The following is a 24,060-nucleotide window of genomic DNA, read 5'->3' on the forward strand; positions in this document are numbered from 1 at the left end:
GGCTTTGTTTAATCCAACCGTTATATTTGACTTCAATTAATTTAGAAATCAATTACACACGATAGAATATTCACTATTTTAAGTAAGTAAATATACAACATTGCTTATGTTTTACGCAGAAGCTAAATAATATTTACTTTGTCCGGAATATACATGTTTTGGGAACATTCGTTGCATATTTCGTGTGAAATTCAATCTTTTGTTGGACGTAGGTATTGCCCGATGGCAAGGTACTTCCTATTCTAGTTGTAAGTGGCATTCGTTATCGCCACGAGTATGTAATGTCTAGAGATGCTAGTTGTTGACAAAGAAATAAGCATACGCGGAGGTAGATATACCCAACTATATTTAAATTTACCTAAGTTTAATTCTAGTTGGATTTCATATAATAATTTCCTAAGGGAAATTTTATTATGAAATTCATTTTAATTTTTTTCAATTTCACTATTAAAATAACCCTTAATTTTCACATTTTCTTCCGCAAAACAACAGCAGATACCAATTTTCTTTACGCGTTTAGCTTTTGTCAACATGAAGAAGCTTTATATACAGGGTCGGAAAGTCCCCATGGTTCATCGGCCGTTACGTGAGACCGATAAAGAAAGTCATAGAAATCCGTGCGATAGAGAAAGATGGCTATAATGAAGGCGTCTAATAGTCACTGCCCATTTCGCCCTTATTTGTGGGAGGGCGAAAAAAAACTTAAAAAAATCATGTATAAATAGAAACGGACCCAAAGGGAATAACTTTTAATTTTTTTAGTACAGGTATTAGAAGGTTAGTTACAAAATAGACGTCGCAATTTAGATTTAAATAATTTTCAGAGAAAATCTTCGCTTCCTACTTCTTTGGTTCCCCCAACAGACTCGCCATAGAAGAGTTCGTGTCTCTGCAATGCTTGCAGCTCTCAATGGCCACTTGTGGCTACGGTTACGCTTTGCATTGCGGCCTTGGCATGGCATGCAGACCCCCCCCCCCCCTTCCCCGTGACGCATTGTGCAAGTGCATCTCGAGAGTCATCTGCAATCAGCTTGTTGAACAGGCCTGCTCGCTGAGTTTTGCTAACTAATCCAATCACCACGCTCGGCCGGTTTCAATCAATCGATAGATTAATGAATTACTCCTGAGTATTGGGTCGTTGGCGGAGAGCCAGATTTTTTTTTGGCGCATATACATTATTACATGCTTAAGAACTGAATATACCGATATAGAGGGCAGCTTATAAGTCCGTTGGTGCTAATATGCACCAACGGACGAAGATATGCCGTAGTACGTATTAAGGCAACCGATAAATAAATAACTTACACAAGAAAAAATTAAATTCAGATTTTGTATCGTGTACCGGAATAAAAAAATAAAAAACCTTTTTGATAGGCGCCCCAATAAATTTCAAATATTAATAAAGATATTAAAATACATGTCTGAGGGCCTGTAGATAGATGAAAGGCCGTGGAAATAATCAAATTTGAGCGTTAGCCCATCAGTTTAAAACATCAAAAGGTTCACCGAAGTCGGCGCATTTGAAATGCTTTCAGCTGAGTATTTACCGTTTCCATGCTGTGCTTTATAAAGCATCAAGTAAATATTTTCTTTTTAATCAAATATTTGTTTGCTAATTGCTGCTTGGATAATTCCAATTCGTTTAAAGATACAGCCAGATAATGGTTTGTCGTTATTGTAGTTCCTAAACGCGATTGAAAAGTTGATTACATGCTTACTAGATTTATATACATTTACAAATGTTCTTTGTTTTATATTCTTTTAATTACTCTGATAAAACGTAGTTGATTGTTTTAGTACTGACGAAGTCATTAAGATAACAAGGTTCCTGTTTTAATACATACAAACTACAGTTCTATTAAATTGCGGCACAATTTACATGAAAAAGATTTTATGGTCTGAAAAACAATACTTCATTGTGTCTCTACGTAACTGCAATCGATTATGAGCTTCTAAATGTGTGTCAAATACAAGAATACTCTTAGTAAGGCAACAGTATCTATTAAATAAAATCTACATAAATTCTATCTACCTTATTCATCTATAAAAGCAACCCCCACACCGCTGATAACCGTCGTAACTTTCATAAAAGTCCGTATCGCACATCGAACAGTCCATCCAGTTGTGTTGACACTGTCCTGACCAAGAACAGTGTCTGTTGATGCTGAACGTCTTCTTGTGGCAATAACCGCCGCAAGGATCTGTCGGTCTGTACAAGAAATCGTGAGAACACTCCTCGCCGCAGGTTCTGTGATAAGGATGACAGCCGTAGGAGACGCACGGGTTCATTACAATGCAGCAGCCAAACGTGGGTTGGGGTATCGGAAATGGTATCGGGTAAGGAACAGGAATTGATCTGTTTTCTCCAGGTACGGGAATGGGTACAGGTACCTTCACAATACGGGTGGGACATGGTGTTGTGGGCGATGCTGTTGTAGGAGATACTGGCGTCGGGTGTGAGGTATGCTCAGTTGGAGTTGGTGGTGGCCTAAACGTCGTTGATACTTTTGGCGACTGTTGGCTCCCTGAAGAAGTAATGACTATATTGTTGGTATTACTATTAGTAACGTTGATTGGGATAAATATACGGTTTTCATTGTTTATGCTATTATTTATGCTGATTGTCGCAGACATGTTGTGGTTGTTGTCATTAACGTTACTGTTACTCGTTTTACTTGCCTGATTTTCACTTGGTTTACTTCCATTAACAATAACCTTTTCTGGTACCTTATCCTTCGAGTCTTCCTTACATTCATCCGCATCTCTGGTACAACAATCTTTTCTACACTGGTCTGTACATGTTGAGGTTCGACATCGAACCTGACACTTGTTACAACAAGTCATGACTTGTCGGCAACAGTTCGACGTGGTTTGGCAACAGTTCGTTGATGTTTGGCAGCAATCTGTAGAATTAGTGCAGCAATTTGACGAAGTTTTGCAACATTCTGTCGATTGCCCGCAGCAGTTAGTCTCGCAGCCAAATGCATGCAACGAGAAAAGCACGAGTCCTAAAGTTGGCACTAAAAGTTTCTGTAAGATAAGAAGGCCAAAATTTTACTTATACAAATTTTAAGAGATCTCTTTTAGAATAAACCAAATCGATTATAGTTTAATTGTTTCAAAAATACAACACTTTAGTTAAGTGGCGGTTTTGTCTATTTAATATATTTATTTATAATATAAAATTATCCGTTACATTTTTATTTAATTGGATATTTCTGCCACATTGATCATTTTTTTAAATTTAACTGTAATGATGTTACTGTACAAATTTGATTGGATATTTTTTAACTTACCTACAAAGTGATACATCTCCGTATAAGAAGTATCTTAAAATGTGAAAATTAAAGACGGCGTTCATAAAAAAGTTCACTAAGTCAATTAGAATATAGAATCTAAACTATCTAATAATATAGAATCTAATTTATCTAATTTCAGAAAATGTCAAGGTTTTAATATTTCTAATCACAATGATTTTTAAATATATATTTCGATTATATTAAAAACTGTTTGTCAAATATAGTGTAGGTGTATAAAGTTTTAATGAAAGTGAGATATAAAAAGTACCTACGTACCATTTTCATATCCGCACTTTTCACACTACGGCACAGATATAACTAACAACAAACTGATGTAGTAATGGTTGTTTCATATCCATTTAAATAAAAATATTGGATAAATATTTTTTAAATCTGTCTCCTCGTCATTCAGCCTTATCATTCCCCACTTTTTAATTCTAATTTTAAAATGAATGGAGATAATTATTTTGTGGCAACTTTTCCCCCGTTACTACTCTTAGAATTTGTTCTTGACCACCACTGACCTCCTTGCTTATCATCACTTATTTTCAAAATGCAGCTGCATCAGATTTGGTTAATTCTTGTACATTTTGTGATGCATTTGTCAAATTGGTGCTGCAAATTTTAGGGAAATTACATCATGAAAAATGTTCTCAAGTAATATTTGTTAGTTCTATTACCTTTTCTATTTTTTATTTTTTTAAAGTTTAATTTCAATTTTTTTTTCATTTTTTGTTGACAAATGCGATTATTACGTAAGATAGTGCTTTTGTAAACTTTTATAACACAACTAAATACATACATATATGTGACAAATAAAAAAAGAGTTTTTATTGCAGTAGTCAGTCATCAGTCATTCTGATCGCTCTATTTTTTAATACAGTTCATCTATAAAAACAATTCCCACACTTCAAATATTCTCCATAACTCTGATAAAAGTTATAATTGCACTGATTACAGTCAACAAAGTTGTTGTAACATTGACCTGATTCATAGCAATATGAGCTGAAGGTATAAGGTCTCTTGTAGCAACCACTCTGGCAAGGATTAATAGGTCTGTACAAGAAAGACTGGGAGCATTCAAAACCGCACTGTCTCTGGTAAGGTTGGCACCCGTACGTGCTGCATGGGTTGATAATTACGCAACAGCCAGGATTGGGCTGAGGTATGGGATAGGGAATGGGATAGTATATGGGTATGATTATGGGATATATTATTGGATACGTGGGACATGGAGGCCTGGGGCATGGTGTTGTAGGTGGTGGAATTGTGGGACAAGGAGTTGTGGTTGGTACTGGGGTTGTAGTTGGAGTAGTAGGCCAAGTAATTATGGTAGATGGAGTCGTGGGTGAGGGTGTTGTAGACCCAGCAGTGTTTCCTAACACCGCTACGATGACACTGTTGACATTAGTATTGGAGATATTGATAGGAAGGTATATATGATTTTCCTGAGTTATCGTGTTGTTTATTCCTATTGGTACAGTAAAATCAATTTTGTTTTCGTTGACATTGCTTGTTTGCTTTGTCTCGATTATTCTTTCTATTATTTTATTGTCTTCTTTCTCATCTTCTTTGTCACATTTCTCTCTACAACAATCTATTTTACATTGAACTGCGCATGTCGAGGTTTGACATCCAGTTTGGCATGTATTGCAACAGCTTGAGATCTTCTGACAGCAATTCGTTGTCGTCTGACAGCAGGATGTTGTTTGGCAACAGGCTGATGTTTGGCAGGGAGATGCCGAGCAATTTTGACAACAATTTGATGACTGGCCGCAGTTGTTCTGACAATGCAAGGCGTGCAAAGAAATAAGTATCAACCATGTAACTATTGGCCATATGGGTTGCTATAAAAAAGGTCGATGTCATTCTCTAAACATTATATATGTAGGTACCTATCATTATTATAATATTAGAGTGCTAAGATTTAGCATGCACTAATTTTCCTTTGATAGGAAGTGCAATAACAGTTTTATTTAATGTCAATAATTTTGCAATGATATTTAAGTTGCAATGCAACTGATAACTTATCTCTATGGTTTTAATTTAAGCAATGAAATTTATTCACTTGATCTCGATCGTCTCAATATTTTTTACATTATAAATATGCTATAATTGATATTGCAGGAAATATGAGCACTTACATACCATTTTTATACCTGCTGATAAAATGTGTCACCACAGGGCATATGTAACTAACACAACGTAAGACTTGTTTTCAAATGTATAAAAAATTTAAATAGTGTGTCATATATACAAAATCTGTCACAGTGCCCCTCTTTGTTACTGAATATTATCTTTCTTATTTTAAAATTGGAATATACTGGAGATAATTTTTTACGAGTTATTTTTTTCTGTCTCAAGATTATTAAAATTAACTCTTGTGACACCTTGACCTTTGTGTTAATTGTGTGAAATCGTTATTCCCAGGTTTCTTCCAAATTCGAATACTTAACTTATTTGCAAATGATATTTTGCACACATGTGCTCAAATTGATAACAATTGCTTTTTGGCAATTGAGCTTCAAGAGAAATGTCGAAGGGAACATACAATACATTATCGCTTAATATTTTCCCAATCCAGTTATATTTTGATAAGTTTTTGGAAAATTCTTTAGGCCTTACTTTCACTATGTACAGAGTGTTTGATTGAGGCCGGCCACCGGCTGTATGTGGGAACCTATTGGTCCTACAAGTTCGGGAAAAAATTCTTTTAATAAAATGGCCACGAAAATTTCACTAAATATACTATAATTTTCCCCAAATCTCCGCAAGAGGATGCAACTGATCAAGAAATTTTTAAAATTGACTTTATATGAAAAAATGCTTTATTAAGGTGGATATATTTTTTGTCAGTTTTAATCGATAGTCAATTTCCTAAAACTTTTCCAGGTGACATTGAAAATTTATTCTCCTTCTTTAGGTACAAATACGAAAATCTAAGTACCTAAACGGTTTAAGATATCGAGATGCGGTTTTGACCGTTGGTCAAAATGTTGGTTATAATGACTTACAAAAAAGTATATTGTTCCATTTAAAATTTCCATGGAAAATTAAGAAATAGGTTAGGTTTCAACATATCGCCATTTTGTATTGTACCTTTCTTAAGCAACTTTTTGCCAATACTAAAACATTTATTAAATCTGTAGGGTATTGTAATTTTAAACAAACCCAATAGCAAGAAAATCCTTTAAAAAGATCCGAAAACACAGTATTTTTTCAAATTAACAATACAAGTTTATCCCACCAAATTATTATTTATCGAGGAAATAAAAAATGTCACTAGGAAAAGTTTTAGGAAATGGACTATTGTTTAAAACTGAAAAAAATATATCCACGTTAGTAAGAAATTTTTTTCATTTGCGCCCTCTTGCGGAGATTTGCGGCAACTGAAAATATTTTCAGTGAAATTTTCGTGGCCACTTTTATTATAAAAAATGTTTCCCCAAACCTGTAGAACCAATAGGTTCACATATACTCGTAGAGCCTTAATCAAACACCCTGTACAGTCCTTAGGGCTTAACTGAATTTAATATACCTGTAGTTGATAATTCTCTTATTTCACAGATTCTGTTTTGTGCGGAATTAAATAAAATAAACTAAAAAGTTCTTTGAAAAAATATCCCAGATGGGTTCTTCTTGTTGCATACTGTATAAAATTATTACATAATATATTCATGCATTAATTATGCAAGTAGAACAACAGCTGGATTATTTTTTTGGCAATTATCAAAAGGGCCTTCTTATCTTTATAGTTCAAGGTCTGTTCACATTGGTAAAAATGTTTGTCTAATCTTATACAAATGAAAATAGTATTTCGAATCATGAATACGTTTGTATGCGTATACATGAGACAAACATTAAGCAAAATCTTATTTGTTGAGACATCGTTTGCAGGTAGGTGAGTACAGACAAATAATAATAGCACATAAAAAATATTTGACAATCAAAAAATGTATCTTTAATAAGTAAATTTTTCATTATCTTTTATTTAGTCTTGAATTATTATCAATAGGACCGTTTATATATGTTTTATTTAATTATATTTTTACGCCAATGCAAATAATCATCACTTTGTTTCGAATTAATTAAATAAAGAATGAGAAAATTTTAAATTCTCAAAATTTTTGGACAAATCGATGTTTTTCTTTTATTTTCTTAATTACTTAAATTCAGAAAACGTTCCCAATTTTATCTGGCGTGTACATCCGGAGATATTAATTAACATTTTTGCCTTTTTGTTAATAGGGGAATTTTAAATTGCAGGGTTTTCTCTAATGGAAACTATTTTCTCAGCCTCTCTACTGATCGTGCACAGAAATAGTGGGTATATACGTACTAGGAATTACCAAGATTGAAAGTAACAGGATTTCATTCATGATTCAGATAACTAGACACGTTTGTGGCAAAATTAATATGTATGCATTCTTTCTTCCGTATATAATTATACAAAACCGGTTAACTAACATCGACGTTTGCATCTGTTCTTCTCGCCACTATTGATTTAATCGTGAAACATCAGTCAGCATGAAAATCATTGTGTTAGTTTTGTTACTGGTTTTCATAAAACAAATAAAATCGGAGGCCGATAACAACGATACGTTAAATTTATGTCGTAACGCAACCGTTAACGTTGACTATGAAAATTATACCGACGCGTCGATTCAAAATTGTGGCTGTGAGAACCAGGAAACTTGCATAAGGAAGTGTTGCCAAATAGGATTTTTTTATTATCAAGACGAAGATCCAGACGCTACATCATATAAGAGTGTGTGCTCGAAACATGAATCGAATGCATTCAGTGTGCCTGTTTATGATGGTGAGCAAAAGGTCCGAGACGTAACCGAAAATTTTCTTATTGGAATGTTGAATTGCAGCGACACAAACGTGTTGTATGTTAAATTGAACAGTACCGAACCTAATAGAATTTTTTATGTACAGAACAACGGAAGTCTGTACTATCCATATTATGATTTGATTCTCAGCAATGAAAGGTATTGTTTCTTATTTATTTTAACATTTTTAAATATTGCAATTGTTTATATGAAACTTATCAACGTTATTGCGCTGTTTCAAAGGTTGTAGCTGATATTAGTGTACTTTCAATGTTTGTCTTCAATTGAAATTTTGTCTTACTCTTCTTGTAACATCTCAATCGAATTTGAAATTGCGCAAAAAGATGAAATAACAGTAGTAGGAAAAGGAATATTTGCACTTCGTGTTACAGGTATAGTGATAGGTACTTCTTTTATTTAAAGAGACCCTATAATACATTTTTCTACATTGTTTAATGTAAATTACCATATAATTGCAGTAATTAATTAAAAAATGGCGGGATTATTTAAATAATGAATTTCCCAGTAGGTGGATTGACCGCAATTAACCAATGATAAGGCCTCTAAGGTTGCCAGATTGTAATCGGTGTGATATTTATCTATGCAATGTAGGCATCAAAAAATTTGACTAACTTTCGGAAAGTACTAAGTCAGCTGTTTAGGTGAGAAACTAATTATTGTCCACAGCTGTACATAAATAAAAGTCTTTTTATATTTTTAAATAATTATTAGAAAAAATAAAGATAAAATTGAATTTTGGTGATGTACATGTACCTAATATTTAGGTATTGTGTGGATGAATCAGATGGATTAGGTGCTTATTTATGTTTTGAACCAGAAGAAGATAACAAACTGGAAACTATAATACACGTGACAGGTAAGTTTCGTTATAATTCACACATTAGTTACATTTCTTTCTCGAATTTTATCTGTCTTCGTTGCTTAAATGGTTAAATGCGATTGGTATTAGCAAATAATAACGCGAAGTGGTAAGAATGACATGATTTAAGGCTTGATTAACTAATCAGGCGATTAGACTGTGATTATACTATAAAATAAATATGTACGTACAGTCTAATCGCCTGATCAGTTTATCAAACTTTAACCGAGACTCAAAGTACGGGGCATAAGACTTACATCTTATTACTATTATAAACTGCTAGTATAAGAATATTTGATACACAGACTTGAGATAAGACATAGAATCAGATGGCGATGTCAGTAAGGTATTCTGTTTTTTGAGAAACATATTTAATTTTATTGGGATTGCTTTTTTCATCTACCTCCAGATTTAATGTCTATGTTCAGTTTTCTCTTATTTAAGATTTCAGTAAATAACCATTAAAGCAACATTACGTTAATGAAAACACTTCCTAATTTTACTGTATATTTGTTTAATATCGCTTCATATCCCTCAATAGAGATAATGACGTTTTATCTACTTCTGTTTCCTGTGTTAATATAAAAATATTGCACAACCGTTGAAAATATTATATTTCAAGACAATCTCGCCTTTGTTTCCTATTACAAAAATATAAATTTTTATTATAATTACCTTTTTTTCAATATTACAGCATAAAAAATAAACGAATGAATCCGCTAAGTAATGAGTTTATACATTTATTAATTATTTTGCTCATATACAGGGTGGTCCGTTTTTTCGTGGCTCATCATTGACATCTGAGAAACCGTAAGATATACAGGGTGGTTCAAATTAGAAAAAGTTGCGCTTTTTCAGGGATATTAAAATAAACCAAACAGATCAAAGATATCTGGTGTCGTTCCTGAAATATTGAATTTGAGCCTCCTTCTATATCTTACGGTTTCCCAGATGCCAATGGTGAGTCATGAAAAACGGACCACCATACGTTTAAAGATAAAAAATGAAATTTTTTCCAATTATTTTGTTTTTAGCTAAACTAATATCCGTACCATTCCTTTTGGTTACTGGATTGGTGTATGCTCTTTTACCAGAGCGAAACCTTCATAGGACGGCACTCATGCTTCATGTTTTCTCATTATTACTTGGAAATGGTTTATTGGCTATTGGCCAATACGTAGTTATAGAAGATGATAATTTGTGTTTTTGTTTGGGTAAGGAACGTTTATTTTTCTGAGGCATTTTCCGAACAACTTGCTTGCGATAAAATAAAACATGTCATATAGAGAATATTTTTTTTTTTGTAAAATTTTGTGAAGGTAGATAGCGTTTTAAAATTGTGGGGAAAATGTATTCACTACTTGTTTCACAGTTTGAAAAGTTATTTAATGTGCAATTCTTTCCAATTAAAAAACTAAAGTTAATTTAATCGAAAGCAGTATAAAACATAATATAATATTTGAATTAAATGAAACTAAAATTTTAAAAAAATCATGTGTTTTGGCTTGCGCTGCTTCCCAATTTTTAAAATATTAGCCGAGTGGTTATGATTAACATAAACATTGTACTTACAGGATACTCTATATTACTATTTATGGTGGCGTCTTTCTTTTGGATGAACGTCATATGCATCGATATATGGCTAGCTTTTAGGTAAATCGGTTTTATTATTTGTCTTATCACTATTACCCCTTCATCTATTCGTTACATTATTAGATAAAATATTAAATTAACGAAATATTTTATTATTCCATCTAATATAGTTAATACTAATTTGTCACGTGTGCTATTTTTTGTTACTTGAATTTAGAGTTATTATTTAGTATTAATCTAACATAGAAATAAATATATATATGCCTTCAGTACCTACCTGATTATTGCATCAAATACAAAAGAAAATGAATACATTTTTCCAAATATAGTAAATTCATTATTTCCGTATCCGTAGTGTTAATTAAGTCTTTCTTACCAATTTTGAGCCCTAAAAAAATTAATTCAAATTTTTATTCTTCTGTATCTTTAAAAATTCGTATAGTAATCATAAAAAAAACACTCGTTTTTCTTTATCTAAATACATTTTTATTCAAGGTTATCTTACTTATATAAATATTAATATATACATATTTCTAGTGGCCTTAGAGGTTTTTATGTACAAGAAAAAATAAAACGGAGAATCTTCGCAGTTGCTTCTTGCTACGCATGGGGACTGCCTATTTTGAACGTACTAATTGTTTTCCTTCTCAGTACATATGGTGATGAAAATGCGAAATATCATCCGGGGATTGGTGTAGAATCATGTTTTTTAAAAAATGGTAGGATAACTAGAGATTATGAGGAATATAATTCATAATTTGTCACAGATTATGTAACCATTTGATATTAGTTCTACCTTATTGAACAAAATTACGTCATAATTACTGATGGTGTAATATAAGGTAAATTAATATCATTTATCTGCTCCCACCATAGTAAATAAACTATTAATACATTATTTTTAAGGAGGTAAGTGGATTTTACCGTAGAAGTGGAAGTTGCTATGGACAACGGGAGGTAAGTGAGGAAACTTACCTCCCTAGGGAAAAAAGCGATTTCGAGTTAAATGTAAAATAAATTTTATGAACAAATAAATATAAATATTTGATGAACATTACATTTTATTAATTATTATGAATAAATATCTGTAGTAATTGTACAGTTATTACATTTAGCAACATTTATAAAATCTGGATACATTGTCACATTTTTCTCAAAATGATTAGACCGCTCCATTTCAGTCACCGGAGGCTCAGTATTATCTGACATCCGTTAAAACATCATGATGACCCACCATGTCTCTTGATTGCTAATACATCAACTCCCGTATTAACCAGTAATGTTGCCGATGTTCTTCGGAATGAATGGCCTGTATATGTTTCACGATGTTCTAGTTTCAAAAACTGTACAATTGCTGCACTTTCTATTTAAAAATCACTCATTTATAAATAATAATTCAAAACCAGCAAAATTGTTTTTTGTAGCTTTGTTTATAAACACCTTAGAAACCATAAAATCCAAACAACCAAGGCGACTTTGCAAGATTTCGAATAATGTCAAAATGAATTGATTAAGAAATGTCAAAAAATAAAACCTAAGCTTTATATCATGAACCATAAAGAACTGTGAGAGCAGATACAATGTTATACACCACGCAGCAGTTAAGTATAATTTACCAGTCTCGCACCGCTCGGGCGCAAAATCATCCTCGACTGGTAAATAATACTTATCTAGGAAAAGCAAGGAAATAAATTTTAAAACAAGAATCTAAAAAATACCATCTCACATTTATTCATCATCGCCTATCATTATGGTAATGAAATAGTTAATGAAATGCGCTGTATACTTCTTGCAGGACTAGCTACACATCTCTTTTATTTTGGACCAATTCTCGTAATCATTGTGATCAATATAGTACTGTTCATACTGACCGCCCTGAATATACAGAAAGTTAAAAGGGAAACTAGAATTGTTGAGACCAAAAAGCATTCAAACAGAGAAGATGACAAGTAAGTTTAAATTTAATTGTGTATATTTCCCTTTCTACTTTCAAGAATAATGAAAATAATGATTTTAAAGGAACAAAACTGTGGGCCTGTACTTTAGAATAGTTAAAATGACCACATTTCGTGTGTACTGCTCTAGAAATTCATCCAGACCTATTCTACTTTTAGATTCAAACTGTATTGGAAGCTTCTTTTTGTGATGGGCCTAAATCCAGTGGTGAACACTCATATAATTCAGTTAATCTCATGGTCACTTGGAAGGGAATTCGATCATAATGTCATTGTGTACGTGTGGTACTATAAAGATTTCTCACATGCTGCCTATGGGATACTTATTTTTGTGATTTTTGTTTGTCAGAAAAAGATATGGATATCATTAAAGGAAAGGTAGGTTTATAGCTGCAGATTAACTGGTTGCTTGCATATTTACTGAAAAGGAATAAATCGGTTGTTGATATCCTCATGCAAATCAAAATAAATTTTCAGGTTTCACTGGATTTATAAATCTAATAAAAATGACAGTAAGGCGTCAGTAACGACTTCCACCGGCACATCCAGCAGTGAAAACAATCCGTCAGGAATACGTTTAAGAGGAATGCAAAATATGGCCGCGGAGGTCCCTTAAAATTTTGCGTATAGATTGATTTAAAAATGAATAGCACTTTCCCATTAAAGAATATGTATTGTTAGAAGGATTGTACTCTGGGAAGAACATAACGTTTTTAGATATTTTCTTGTTTTCTATCATTAAGTTTTTTATGCACACACGCGATATTTGTCGAAAACCAAGCATCGATATCGACATCGATATCGATAGTTACAACTAGCAGTAGTAACTATTGCAGATGCTGATTCACAGACATTTGTTGCCGTCTTCGAGCATATACTGCTAGAGGCAACCTTCAGTGCTGAGGAAGCGCGACTGGTGTGCGAAAGAGAAATGACAATAAAAAGATATGCTACCTCTCTCGCTCCGCGAGCTGATTGGTCGGGGCTTAGGTACAGGACGGTCATTGGCATGGAGGGGAGCACGCACCGACCAATCCAGCTCGCGGAGCGAGAGAGATAGCATGTCCTTTTAGTCTCCTTTCTCTCTCGCACACCAGTCGCGATGATGTGCTGCCTCTAGGAGTATATGCTCGAAGGTTGCCGTAGGTGTGGTGCTGGTTTTACATTTTGAATTTCTAATGAACTTAATGTTACAATAATCAAGAAGTTTTGCTCGACAGTTTTTGACGTAAAAATATATCCACTTTCTTTCTTGTAGTACATACATAATTTATAACATATTTTCAATTAAAAAAATCTTATATTTGTATATTAAGTAAAGATATACAAATAAAAAACAGTTGATTAAAAAAGGTACGATATAAATGTTGGTGAGTAGACAATAACATTCATTATGTCGTCAAACTTTTGTTTTTATTTTGTTAATAAAAATACGACTTCACCATTGTGTTTATTTTCAATTTAAAATCATTTAGCATAAAATTAATTTCATCCGACATTTTCAAGAAGTAATTATTATTTCGAAATTATTTATATTTGTTAAAAACCTATTCCCTTATTGAAAGAAATATTCAACTGGTTCGATTTTTATAAATAGGTGATAGTAATTTTATTTGTTTCTTTTTAATAATAACAGTTTAAGCAGTCACTATTAACTCCGAGTGCCAACAAAGACGTTTCTCTTGGATTGGGGCAGATCGAACAGTCAAACCGGTGGGTAGAACACTTATTCGACTTGCATACTGTCTTTACATACTGGTTTCTAATTCCGTACTCGTAAGTATATGGTGAATACGGCAGAGCAACTTTTTGATAATCATTTAGCCTGCAGATATTCCCGCATACTCGTTTTGAATAGCACTTAATAGCCGTGTGGCCTTCCACTCCTATTTGTATATCTTCACATTGAGGAATCGTACAACATGACGTGTGACCTGAAGCATCCCTCCTCATCCGATTGTACAGCAATGGAGTGTAGATGTGGGCGTTATAGTCGTTTGCCAAGGTTTCTTCATAGGAAATAACAACCAGGAAGAGTAGAAGATTTCTGTATATTGGAATCTGAAAGAATTTCAATAAGTGCAATTTCTTCAAATATTTTTTAATATCATTCGACGTTTACTTTTTAATATCGTTCGCTTTCTATGTAAAAATTACATAGCAAAAACGGAGTAGTTGCCAAAGAGCTTAAAAAGTATGCTAACACGTTTGTTTATAGTTCGGTAAGGCGAAACTGGTAAATTTGAAGGAATTGATCCAAGACGCCGATCTTACATTGTCCGGTAGTGAAACCACATGTCAACCACTAGATTCGGCAAGAAATACTGTCTTGTACGGATATGAAAATGTTCCCTCTTTAACCACGTAGTCTCACAACCTTGTTGCAGGCGAATACTTCATCTGAGCAGTAAATATTATCGTGAGAACCCTGTATGTCATTATGAGATTCCTCCTATCCTCCTGAAGCTGCAGATTTAAGCGTGTGAGACATATTTAGTAGCCCAACTGGGAATTTAGTAGCACGTCATTGGACCATTCCAAGAAAAAAATCATCAAAAATAAAAAAATTAAAAAAAAGTTCTTTCAATTCATACAGGGTGGGCCATTAATGTGAGAAAGTAAAGTAACTCTCTTGTTACTCATAATACAGAAAAAAAAGTTTATATAAAAGATGTACAGGATCAAGAAACCTAAACTACAAAATTAATTTGAAATATACATGGCCATGACACGCAAAATATTACATTTTTAAATGGAACACCCTGTATATTTTTGAACATATGGATTTACGAGAAAATTTTTTCGTATATAGAAAATTTAAATTTTGATTGGACTTTTCATAATTAGGTACATTATACTTTAAATTTATTTGCTAACAAAAAGTTCTCAAATTTTTTATTGTTCGGTATTTTTGTTAATATCTAAAGTATCTTTGATTTACGGAAACTAACAGTTGCCTGCGTCCCCTTTTTTAAGTGTAAGAAAATATATACTCCGAACCAAGTTGTTAAGTTATATTACATACTCAAAATGTATGCCAGTAGTCTTTTAAATATGGGTAAAGGATGCAGAGGTTATCTATAGCACTGACCTCTGTGATATAAGTTCTAATAAAAAATGTAAGTACATACTTAAAAATTTTACTGCAATCTTGTTAAAGTAGAAGTTTTAGTATATTTGTAAACATTACAAGATTTCTGCATTAATTATTATTTACATAATGTTTATCCATGTAGCACTGTTTTGAAAGTATAGTAGGTAATAATAATAAAAAAATAAAAAAACTATGTTTCCCACGTACTAATAAGTATGAATTGATTTTAAAAAATCCTTTCTAAACGTCAACTTTGTTAAACTGACTGTCTTATTAATTTTAATCGCCTGGTACTACCCCTTACTTTACAAAATGCGAATTATTGAATAAAATAGTTATCGTTTCGGTTTGTTGATGATACTTGTTGATAAATTTGTTTATTTGATGTTAAATATTGTAAAGCGAATTATTATTTTAAAAAACTACGAACTACAAGATTATATTTAGACAATAATTTCAATTACGATGTGATAAACCTACTTACCATCGTGGTTGGCTTTAAGGAGAATGAAGATTAACTGTAATGTCACAGTAGCGTACAAAGCGATATTAAAATTATTTGGAACGCAAATGCGTTGTTTGTTTGTAGAAATAGTAAATTCCTAAAATTAATCATGATTAACTATGTTGTTGATAAACATGTCGACATTACAAACGAATACATCTAGAAATAACATATTTTTCTGTAACAGAATTAAGACCAACAACAATTAAAGAAAACTTCGTTTGCTGAAAGTCCTCCTGTAAACAACGTAACACTCGTCGAAATGAACAGAAAAAAAAAACAAAACTGTACTCTTACGACAGAAATAGGATGTATTAATTACTTCCATATGCAAACATGTGCCAAAGGTTATCTTTCCACTAGTTCTTTAATGTAGTAACACAAAATGTAGTTACGCATATTCGAAAGAAAAAAAAAATCAAATATACACATTCATTGTCGTATAAGTTCTAACAGGTCATGGACATCTAAATAAGTACCTCAACAAAATTAGTCTGTGTCAGCACTAGATGCTGGTTATGCGGACAAGGATTCTATACATATCCTCTGTCACTTTGCTTGTTTAATGCTGAAAAGAGGCAAATACTTGCTTGTTTAATGCTGAAAAGATGCAAATATCTGGAGGCTAGTCATCTCAGGACGTCAGAGAGCTGGTGCTTACCATCGGACGTAGTCAAACTCGTATTAACGTCATGCATAATGAGTCTTAAGACCTCAGCGCTGGAGGGAGGTAACAACAACAAGGTCGTGACACAATTACTTAAGGTCTTTTAAAATATTTTTTTATGACTTGCGACACATATCTAGATTCGTAAACTTGTATGTTTTACTCGGTTCGTGTCAGATATTTTAGTATATGTGATTTACACTGACATGTCTAAGGCTTTCGACAAGATACATCACTCGATTTTGCTACAAAACTTAATATATTTGGTTTTAGAGACGAATTACTAAGAATTTTTTGTTCATATCTTTATAACAGGACTCATTATTTAACAGTTTTAAATCCAAGTTATATAGTGAGTTCCTCAAGATTCGAACTTGGGCCCGCTACTTTTTCTCCTATTGATTAACGACCTTGGTAATGTGCTAAATGGGGAGAGGATTTTGTATCCTGATGACGGTAAAAATCTATACTTCCATCTCTTCGCTTAGCCAGGATCACAATCTTCAGCAAGAAGTTAATAAACTTGTAGCTTGGTCTATTAATAATAAATTTCGGTAATGTTAATAAATGTAAGGAAATCACTTACACCCGATTATTCTAGTAAGGATTTGATTTGTATGCTCTGCCAGGTCTGTTCACGACATATTCATAATTTGGTCGAATGTCCTTATATTCTTTATCAGGTTAATTTTTTGGTGCCGCGCTTGTCGATCAGATCTCGCGCAATATTGTCAATATCAATGACGACATATTCGAAATTTATATACTGGTATTTAAATACAAAATTTCCCTAGTATTACTTATAAGTCACAATTGTATATTTTAAACATTTATTTGTGACTTTTGTCGGTGTAATTATGCTGTGCCGTCATCTTTATTATTAAACAACATTCTAGAAGTCGTATTACTTGTTTTGTAAATATTATTCCTAAAAGTACAGTTATTTTAATTACATTTTCTCGTACCTAATAAATATCTTATTTACATGAACCAAAGGTCAATGTCAAAGTTACGATTGAAAACCTTTTTTTATGAACCATTAATCATCAGAGCTGCTAGTTAGTCCAATATTGAGATTAATATGTAAATATCACATAAAATTTGTTATTATTTTTCTATTACGAGCGAAAAGTGATGGAGGAAATAAAATACTCGTGTTGATAATATTTCGTAAACATGGTAGAAGAATAAAAGGTACGTCAAACAGATTTTTCGGCAGTATGCCGCCTGTTGCTTGCTGTATACCTACTTATACAAACATTTGAGAATAGTGAGTGCTCTACATAAGAATTTCATAGTGCGTACGGATAAAGAATTTAGTTTTCTTCCTGGAAATTAAACATATCTATTTTCTGAAGTTTAACTCGATGTAAATCGGTCTATTTTCATTAAAAAAAAAAACTGTTATTGCATGATTGATACCAAGAAATACCATTTTTTCTACTTTTACCTCTAAATTTATAAATTTCGAATCAAAATTATATAATTTTCTGATTTGCTGCAGATGTTGCTACCATTAGCTTTGGTTTTCGCCTTTCTGGCTTCAGTCCTCGTGGAAAACGATGCTTCTGTTGACCAGTGGGTCTACAACCCGCGGAGCGATTACGTCCAAAATACCGAGCATCTCAGAGACAACTGCTGCATCATACCAACCTGCGACGATTCTGGTCATTGCTATGAAACCCTCAGTTGTGGCTATATCTGCAGCCACGGTCGGTACCGTCCAGCAACAAATTACGGCTTCACACCTGGATATCGCCTGAAGGAATACTACACCAAGGAAGACTGTCGCTTTGGTGAATGCAAAATGTATAAGTTCTTGTGTAGCCACTGCCCCAGTCCGAAAGAACGGGATTTTAATATTTACACCGTCAGGAAAGATTGTAAGAATTGTTATTCCTACATGTAGACCAAGGTGTAAAGAGGATGTTGAAGTTAAAAAATCTAGTCACAAATGGATTACGTTCATTTGTTTGTCAGGATTGTAAAATTAAGAAGAAGTGTTGACTTGACCCGAGAGAAATATTAAATTCTACAATTTTAATTAATAAATCTTAGTTTTTCGTTTTTGTAATATTGCTTTTGTAAAATTATTTATTATTATTATTAAGTACTTATGCTATTGTTCTTGTAAATTAAATGAAATTTTGAATAATATTTTTCTAAAAAATCATTGCTTTGTCGTTTTTTAAATATACCTAAACTAATTAATATTAGTCCTGACATTCTATTAAAAATGATTCCAGACAGTGAAAGTCCACCAAGTCTCTGATTGGTGGAGAAATCTGTACCTGGTAACTTTTTGCATAATAACTATGTTAGTGAAACTATTTAGACTTCTCTCTTCAATATATCTATAAGTATTTTAAGGACTTGGACACAGAGCGACAGTTATCAATCTGGAAAAAATTTGTACGTCCCGTTTTGGTAAAATATCAAATCGGTAGCTACTTGGAAATTGAAATAGCTTCAAATAGTACAATTTTCATTAAAAAATTAAAAATATAAACTTGATGGAAAATTTTGATCTGTTATATATACTCCAGAGAGACTTTCTCATTATTCAGAGATATCCCTATTTACGAATAAATGTTTGACACTCGCAGTTATATTAAATATTTTAATGAAAAAATGTTCCTAACCTAATCTTATGTGATTTTGTCTGCAATGCTACGTATTTTTTTTAAGAAGTCTTACAGCAACTGGATATTTTGTCTGAATAATATTTATCTAAAATTATCAGGGTCAATGTCAATATTAAAGTGGTATTAATCGCCTATAACGTGTTTTATTGCTACATAATATATAGGGTGGTACATCAATGAATCAAAGTGGTGTAATTGAAGGCATTCTCTATTTAAACTCCACTAAATTTATTCTCTATTTGTCTTCTTAGTTTTGATAAATTTCGTTCGCAATTTCAACTTATGTGGCATTAAAGAAAATCATGTGTAACATAGTTAAAAATGAAACCGAATGCATTTAATTAAACTAATTTTATTTATATTTGATGTAATAAATTAATTAAATTTTTAAATAAAGCTATTTGGTAGGTACCAAGGATTTTTACGAATTTCTCCACAGGAAGGCGAGTATTATACATAACATTAGAACCAAGCCAGGAAATATGGAATATAATTTTTATTTTCCTCGATAAGATAAAAAATAAAAAAATTGGCAATTGAAACATGGTACGTACCTAATAATTATGTTACACAAAATAAAAAAAGAAACATTATGAACCAAATTTTTAATATAGTGATTTTGAAAAGAGAATTTAAAAGGACTAGAAATGTGGAATACTGGGTTTACAAACTGTATTGTTTCGCAGTATTAGCTATGTCCTATCCAAATTTGGTTAGTGCAACTCTCTCAGTTTCGACATGTTTCCAGCTAAGAAAATTGAATAATTCCAAATATTTCGAATTTTCACCACCAAGAACGGCGGTGACAACATTTTTAACATAAAAGCGATGTTTCGCGTTGTATTAGCTATGTCCTGTCCAAATTTGATTAACTCAACTTTCTCGGTTTTGACATGTTTCCAGCCAAGAAAATTGAATAATTCCAAATATTTCGAATTTTCACCACCAAGAACGGCGGTGACAACATTTTAAACATTAAGGCGATGTTTCGCATTGTATTAGCTATGTGCTGTCCAAATTTGGTTAACGCAACTCTCTCGGTTTCGACAATTCGATACCTATGTATGTTTTCGGGCAAGAATATTGAATAATTCTAAATATTTCAAATTTTCACCACCAAGAACGGCGGTGACAACATTTTTAATATTAAGGCGATGTTTCGCATTGTATTAGCTATGTCCTGTCCACATTTGGTTAATGCATCTCATCATTATTTTGAAATTTCATTCAAAAAGAATTTTTTCCGCCGTATATACATCGTTTCACGAAATAATTTTTTAGTAATTTTCCCTACTTTGATAAACCCGTAACATAATATATTAACGCAACAAATATTATTAAGTCCTGATCCACGTGAACTGATTTTTGAAGGTCAACGGAAAATTCAAGTTTAACCAGCTTATTTATTTACAGCTAACTTAGAATTGCTATAAAGTTGACGCCAGCCTTTCTTGATAGAGCGATCGCATGCAAAAAAAACGGCGATTAAAATGAAAATAACGCAAAAACGACATTATTTAAAAAGTAAGTTACTGATAATACTTTTATAAACATCGTATTCGAATAAAAGATACTACGAATTATCTTTGATTGCAGTTCGTTGTTTGTCTTTATTTCTAAATACTCTGTGTGTGATTGTTGTCAAAATGGTTAGTGCCTTTTTGACTAGTGTTTTTTGTTGTTGATATTATTTTATACTACATTACATATACATATACAAGGTGTTCTATTAAAATAGTATTTACGAACATTTTTTTTCGTACCTGTTGAAGGAATTAAGTATGCTCTTAAAATAGGTCGATTTAAAAATTAAAATTTTGACAATACTTTTAATGCTAAACAACTTCCGTTGATAGAATTTTTTCATTTAAAAGTGAAGTTAGTTTACATTTAAATTCTCAGATTTGTTCATTTCCTATACACCCTGTATATTTAGCTGAAAAATCTCCGTGGCAACCTTGTTCCCAAAACAAACAACGTTTTCTTATCAAGAATAACCTGTTTTTTAATGGGAAATATGTTTTCTCTTTTTCTTTAGTTTTTCTTCTTAGTCTTTAAATTAAAGTTATATGTTTATAATAAAGTCAATATGAGCATTTTTAATTTAACTTTATTTCTACAGATCCTACCTGTTATGACTTTAACAATCATGTTTACCGTTTTCATTGATGAAAAAGTTGGAGCTGCCATTTTTTCCGAGAATCGAATGTTCAACGAACAAGAATCGAATTGTTGCATTGTACCTAATTGTAATAGGTACGGCGAATGTTATGGAATCGTAAAATGTGGCTACGTTTGCAGCCAGGGGTCTTACAAACTCATCGATTATGGTTTTACACCTGGATTCACATTAAAAGAAGAATATACGAAAAATGACTGTCACTTCGGATTATGCCAAAATTATATATTTTCATGTAAGCATTGCCCAGATCCTAGGGAGGGAGATTTTAATATTTACACTGTTAGAACAGATTGTAGGGATTGCTATTACAGAGACTCGTAATTTTTTCCAGTGTATGCAAAGTTTTGTAATGCCATTTTACTCAAGGTACTTACGTATACTTTCTATTACTCATCTGATTTGTTATATTAATTTATTTTACATTCGAAGCTTATGTTATTTATTGTTATATGTTATGTATTATATTTTAAAATGTAACCAATAAAATGTTTGTTTTTAATTTAATCAAATTTATTTTAGACTTAAATAAAGGCACATCGCCCTATAATACTGTTCTAAGTTCCTTTTTTTGGCATCATTATACCCTTGTTAAAAAAATTGTAGCAAGAAATTTAATTTACGTTACATTTATTTCTCTGTGATGAAAATATTTAAATTAACAACCTTTTCTTTTCTTTCTTTTTCTTAAAATCTATTTATAACTTTATTATTAAACAAAATATAAAAGTTACACTTTTATTTTTATATCCTGGTATTTTTTCTTTTATAGGGTGTCCAGAAGCGAATACGTTGGGGGTTCCTATCTTATAATAAATAAATAATAAATAAACTAACTACCCCTCATCTCCCGATCTCCTCCCACTACTCGACCGCGTACGCGCGCTCTGCCGTTTTTGGGAAAAGTATTACTTTTACTTCATTTTAAATTTTTGACACAAATTGGGAATATAAGCGGATGCGCTCGAAAAATTTAATTTTAAATATTTCCCGGCGTCGCCGTGGGACTTGGTATCCTCCACGTGCAACAGATGTACACTTTTTAATGCAGGGTATATTAAAAAGGGGATAAAATAAGGATACGGCTGTACTAGAGCGTTTTCTGTGCATGCCTCTCTGAAACAGTGTTTCAATAAGGGATAAAAAAGGGCGTTAATGCGGAAGAAATACGAAGCATCACATTATTACATACCCTATCCGTTTTCCAAAGAAGTAGGGTTCCGGGGATGTATGGGTGAGTTGAAATTATCATGAAATAGGCTACTAATTAAATAACTCATCGGTGATTTTAATTAACTTTAGTAATAACTTGAATTGGTTTCAAAGTTTTGAATTTGTTGCTAGAGTACCTTTATGCCCAAATCAAAAATTGATTTTATGCAATGAATTGTGTTGCAGAATTAATTCTGATATTGTTTCGGAACTCGTTAAAAAATGTAGATCTATCACACTGTATATTCTAATTTGTATTAAATCCTCCATTGTTATTATTTTTTGCTTCAAGTTATATTATTCTCACATATTTGAATTAATCGAATTAAAAAAATTATATAAATCATTATTATGATTGACAGGATGATATTTATGAAAAGAAATTTACACTAAAGTATTACTTTACTATTCGTATAATTTTTATTGTTATTTTTGTCAAATACAGATGTTATACAGGTAACTTCTAGGTCTATATCACAACGTCATCTGTTTAGACTTCAAAACCTAATTAATAAAAGAATTATAGTGAGAAAGATTCTGACTAAGAATTCTATAGGGAGATAATAAAAATTCAGAAGAATCGAAGTAGTTTCAGTACAGACGAATTGTAATTTAGAAAACTATATAAATCAAGGACAAGAACGATAGAGGCTAGTGATTACAAGTAATGCCAGAGGCCTTAATAATAAATAAATAGAAATTGATTTTAGACTCTTTTTGGTCATCAATACTTTTTGGTTCATTTTTTTTTGCTCAATGACACAAGGAACAACTTCCTGAAATTGTGGTATTAGCCTAAAATCACCCTGACTAAATTTATTAATACACTGCAGGTTATATGGTTTTGTATCTTTTTTTAATTTTTGGAGGCTATAGGGAAAAATTATATAACTATTTCCATGATTTCCCTGCATTCTTACTTCTTTGCTCCAGCCGTTCCTGTTGAATGTTATATACACCGGCTGGAGATTGTAACTTTTAAAAAATGGCTTCCAACGTTCAGTTTTACGCTTGAAGAATTTCCCAATAAGAAGACGAAGTACTAAAAGAAAGTCTAATGAAAAAGTATCTTGTGACGAAAACATGAAGAATCAGGTGGTCTGATTGAAACTACCGAGCAAAACTACACCGAACTGAGATTGCTATGAGCTTTCACGTATTTTGTCGACTGAAAGGAAACTTTTCAGTGGGAAATG

The 24,060-nt window shown here is 32.2% G+C and overlaps 6 protein-coding genes across 7 annotated transcripts; 3 read left to right on the plus strand and 3 right to left on the minus strand.

Moving 5' to 3' along the window:
* Nucleotides 1-1,892: 1,892 nt before the first annotated feature.
* Nucleotides 1,893-3,679, minus strand: LOC108909853. The gene is made up of 2 exons (XM_018714284.2): nucleotides 3,576-3,679; nucleotides 1,893-3,030 (listed from the first exon to the last, which is right to left on the minus strand). The coding sequence occupies exons 1-2, from the start codon at nucleotides 3,582-3,584 to the stop codon at nucleotides 2,038-2,040; spliced, it is 1,002 nt and encodes a 333-aa protein (XP_018569800.1). The 5' UTR covers nucleotides 3,585-3,679; the 3' UTR covers nucleotides 1,893-2,037.
* A 409-nt stretch (nucleotides 3,680-4,088) lies between these two features.
* On the minus strand, nucleotides 4,089-5,511 carry LOC108909855 (threonine-rich protein-like). 2 transcript variants are annotated; one of them, XM_018714288.2, is made up of 2 exons: nucleotides 5,444-5,484; nucleotides 4,089-5,146 (listed from the first exon to the last, which is right to left on the minus strand). In XM_018714288.2, exons 1-2 carry the CDS (start codon nucleotides 5,448-5,450, stop codon nucleotides 4,902-4,904), a joined length of 252 nt encoding a protein of 83 aa, XP_018569804.1. In that variant the 5' UTR covers nucleotides 5,451-5,484; the 3' UTR covers nucleotides 4,089-4,901. The 2 variants fall into 2 exon arrangements, with proteins under 2 accessions (XP_018569804.1, XP_018569803.1); XM_018714287.1 differs by having other exon boundaries at nucleotides 4,090-5,146; nucleotides 5,448-5,511.
* Nucleotides 5,512-7,525: 2,014 nt separating this feature from the next.
* Nucleotides 7,526-14,003, plus strand: LOC108909901 (G-protein coupled receptor Mth2-like). The gene is made up of 8 exons (XM_018714372.1): nucleotides 7,526-8,293; nucleotides 8,920-9,011; nucleotides 10,049-10,228; nucleotides 10,589-10,667; nucleotides 11,145-11,326; nucleotides 12,403-12,556; nucleotides 12,722-12,940; nucleotides 13,040-14,003. Exons 1-8 carry the CDS (start codon nucleotides 7,827-7,829, stop codon nucleotides 13,176-13,178), a joined length of 1,512 nt encoding a protein of 503 aa, XP_018569888.1. The 5' UTR covers nucleotides 7,526-7,826; the 3' UTR covers nucleotides 13,179-14,003.
* Nucleotides 14,004-14,036: 33 nt separating this feature from the next.
* On the minus strand, nucleotides 14,037-16,226 carry LOC108909904. Its single transcript, XM_018714374.2, has 2 exons — nucleotides 16,141-16,226; nucleotides 14,037-14,623 (listed from the first exon to the last, which is right to left on the minus strand). The coding sequence occupies exons 1-2, from the start codon at nucleotides 16,141-16,143 to the stop codon at nucleotides 14,186-14,188; spliced, it is 441 nt and encodes a 146-aa protein (XP_018569890.1). The 5' UTR covers nucleotides 16,144-16,226; the 3' UTR covers nucleotides 14,037-14,185.
* A 1,818-nt stretch (nucleotides 16,227-18,044) lies between these two features.
* On the plus strand, nucleotides 18,045-18,961 carry LOC108909846. Its single transcript, XM_018714275.2, has 2 exons — nucleotides 18,045-18,098; nucleotides 18,333-18,961. Exon 2 carries the CDS (start codon nucleotides 18,333-18,335, stop codon nucleotides 18,735-18,737), a length of 405 nt encoding a protein of 134 aa, XP_018569791.1. The 5' UTR covers nucleotides 18,045-18,098; the 3' UTR covers nucleotides 18,738-18,961.
* A 2,102-nt stretch (nucleotides 18,962-21,063) lies between these two features.
* LOC108909856 lies at nucleotides 21,064-22,103 on the plus strand. The gene is made up of 2 exons (XM_018714289.1): nucleotides 21,064-21,122; nucleotides 21,596-22,103. The coding sequence occupies exons 1-2, from the start codon at nucleotides 21,120-21,122 to the stop codon at nucleotides 21,974-21,976; spliced, it is 384 nt and encodes a 127-aa protein (XP_018569805.1). The 5' UTR covers nucleotides 21,064-21,119; the 3' UTR covers nucleotides 21,977-22,103.
* The last annotated feature ends 1,957 nt before the right edge of the window (nucleotides 22,104-24,060 follow it).

Source organism: Anoplophora glabripennis, unplaced genomic scaffold (genome assembly GCF_000390285.2).
Source record: "Anoplophora glabripennis isolate ALB-LARVAE unplaced genomic scaffold, Agla_2.0 scaffold28, whole genome shotgun sequence".
Classification (NCBI taxonomy): Eukaryota; Metazoa; Arthropoda; class Insecta; order Coleoptera; family Cerambycidae; genus Anoplophora; species Anoplophora glabripennis.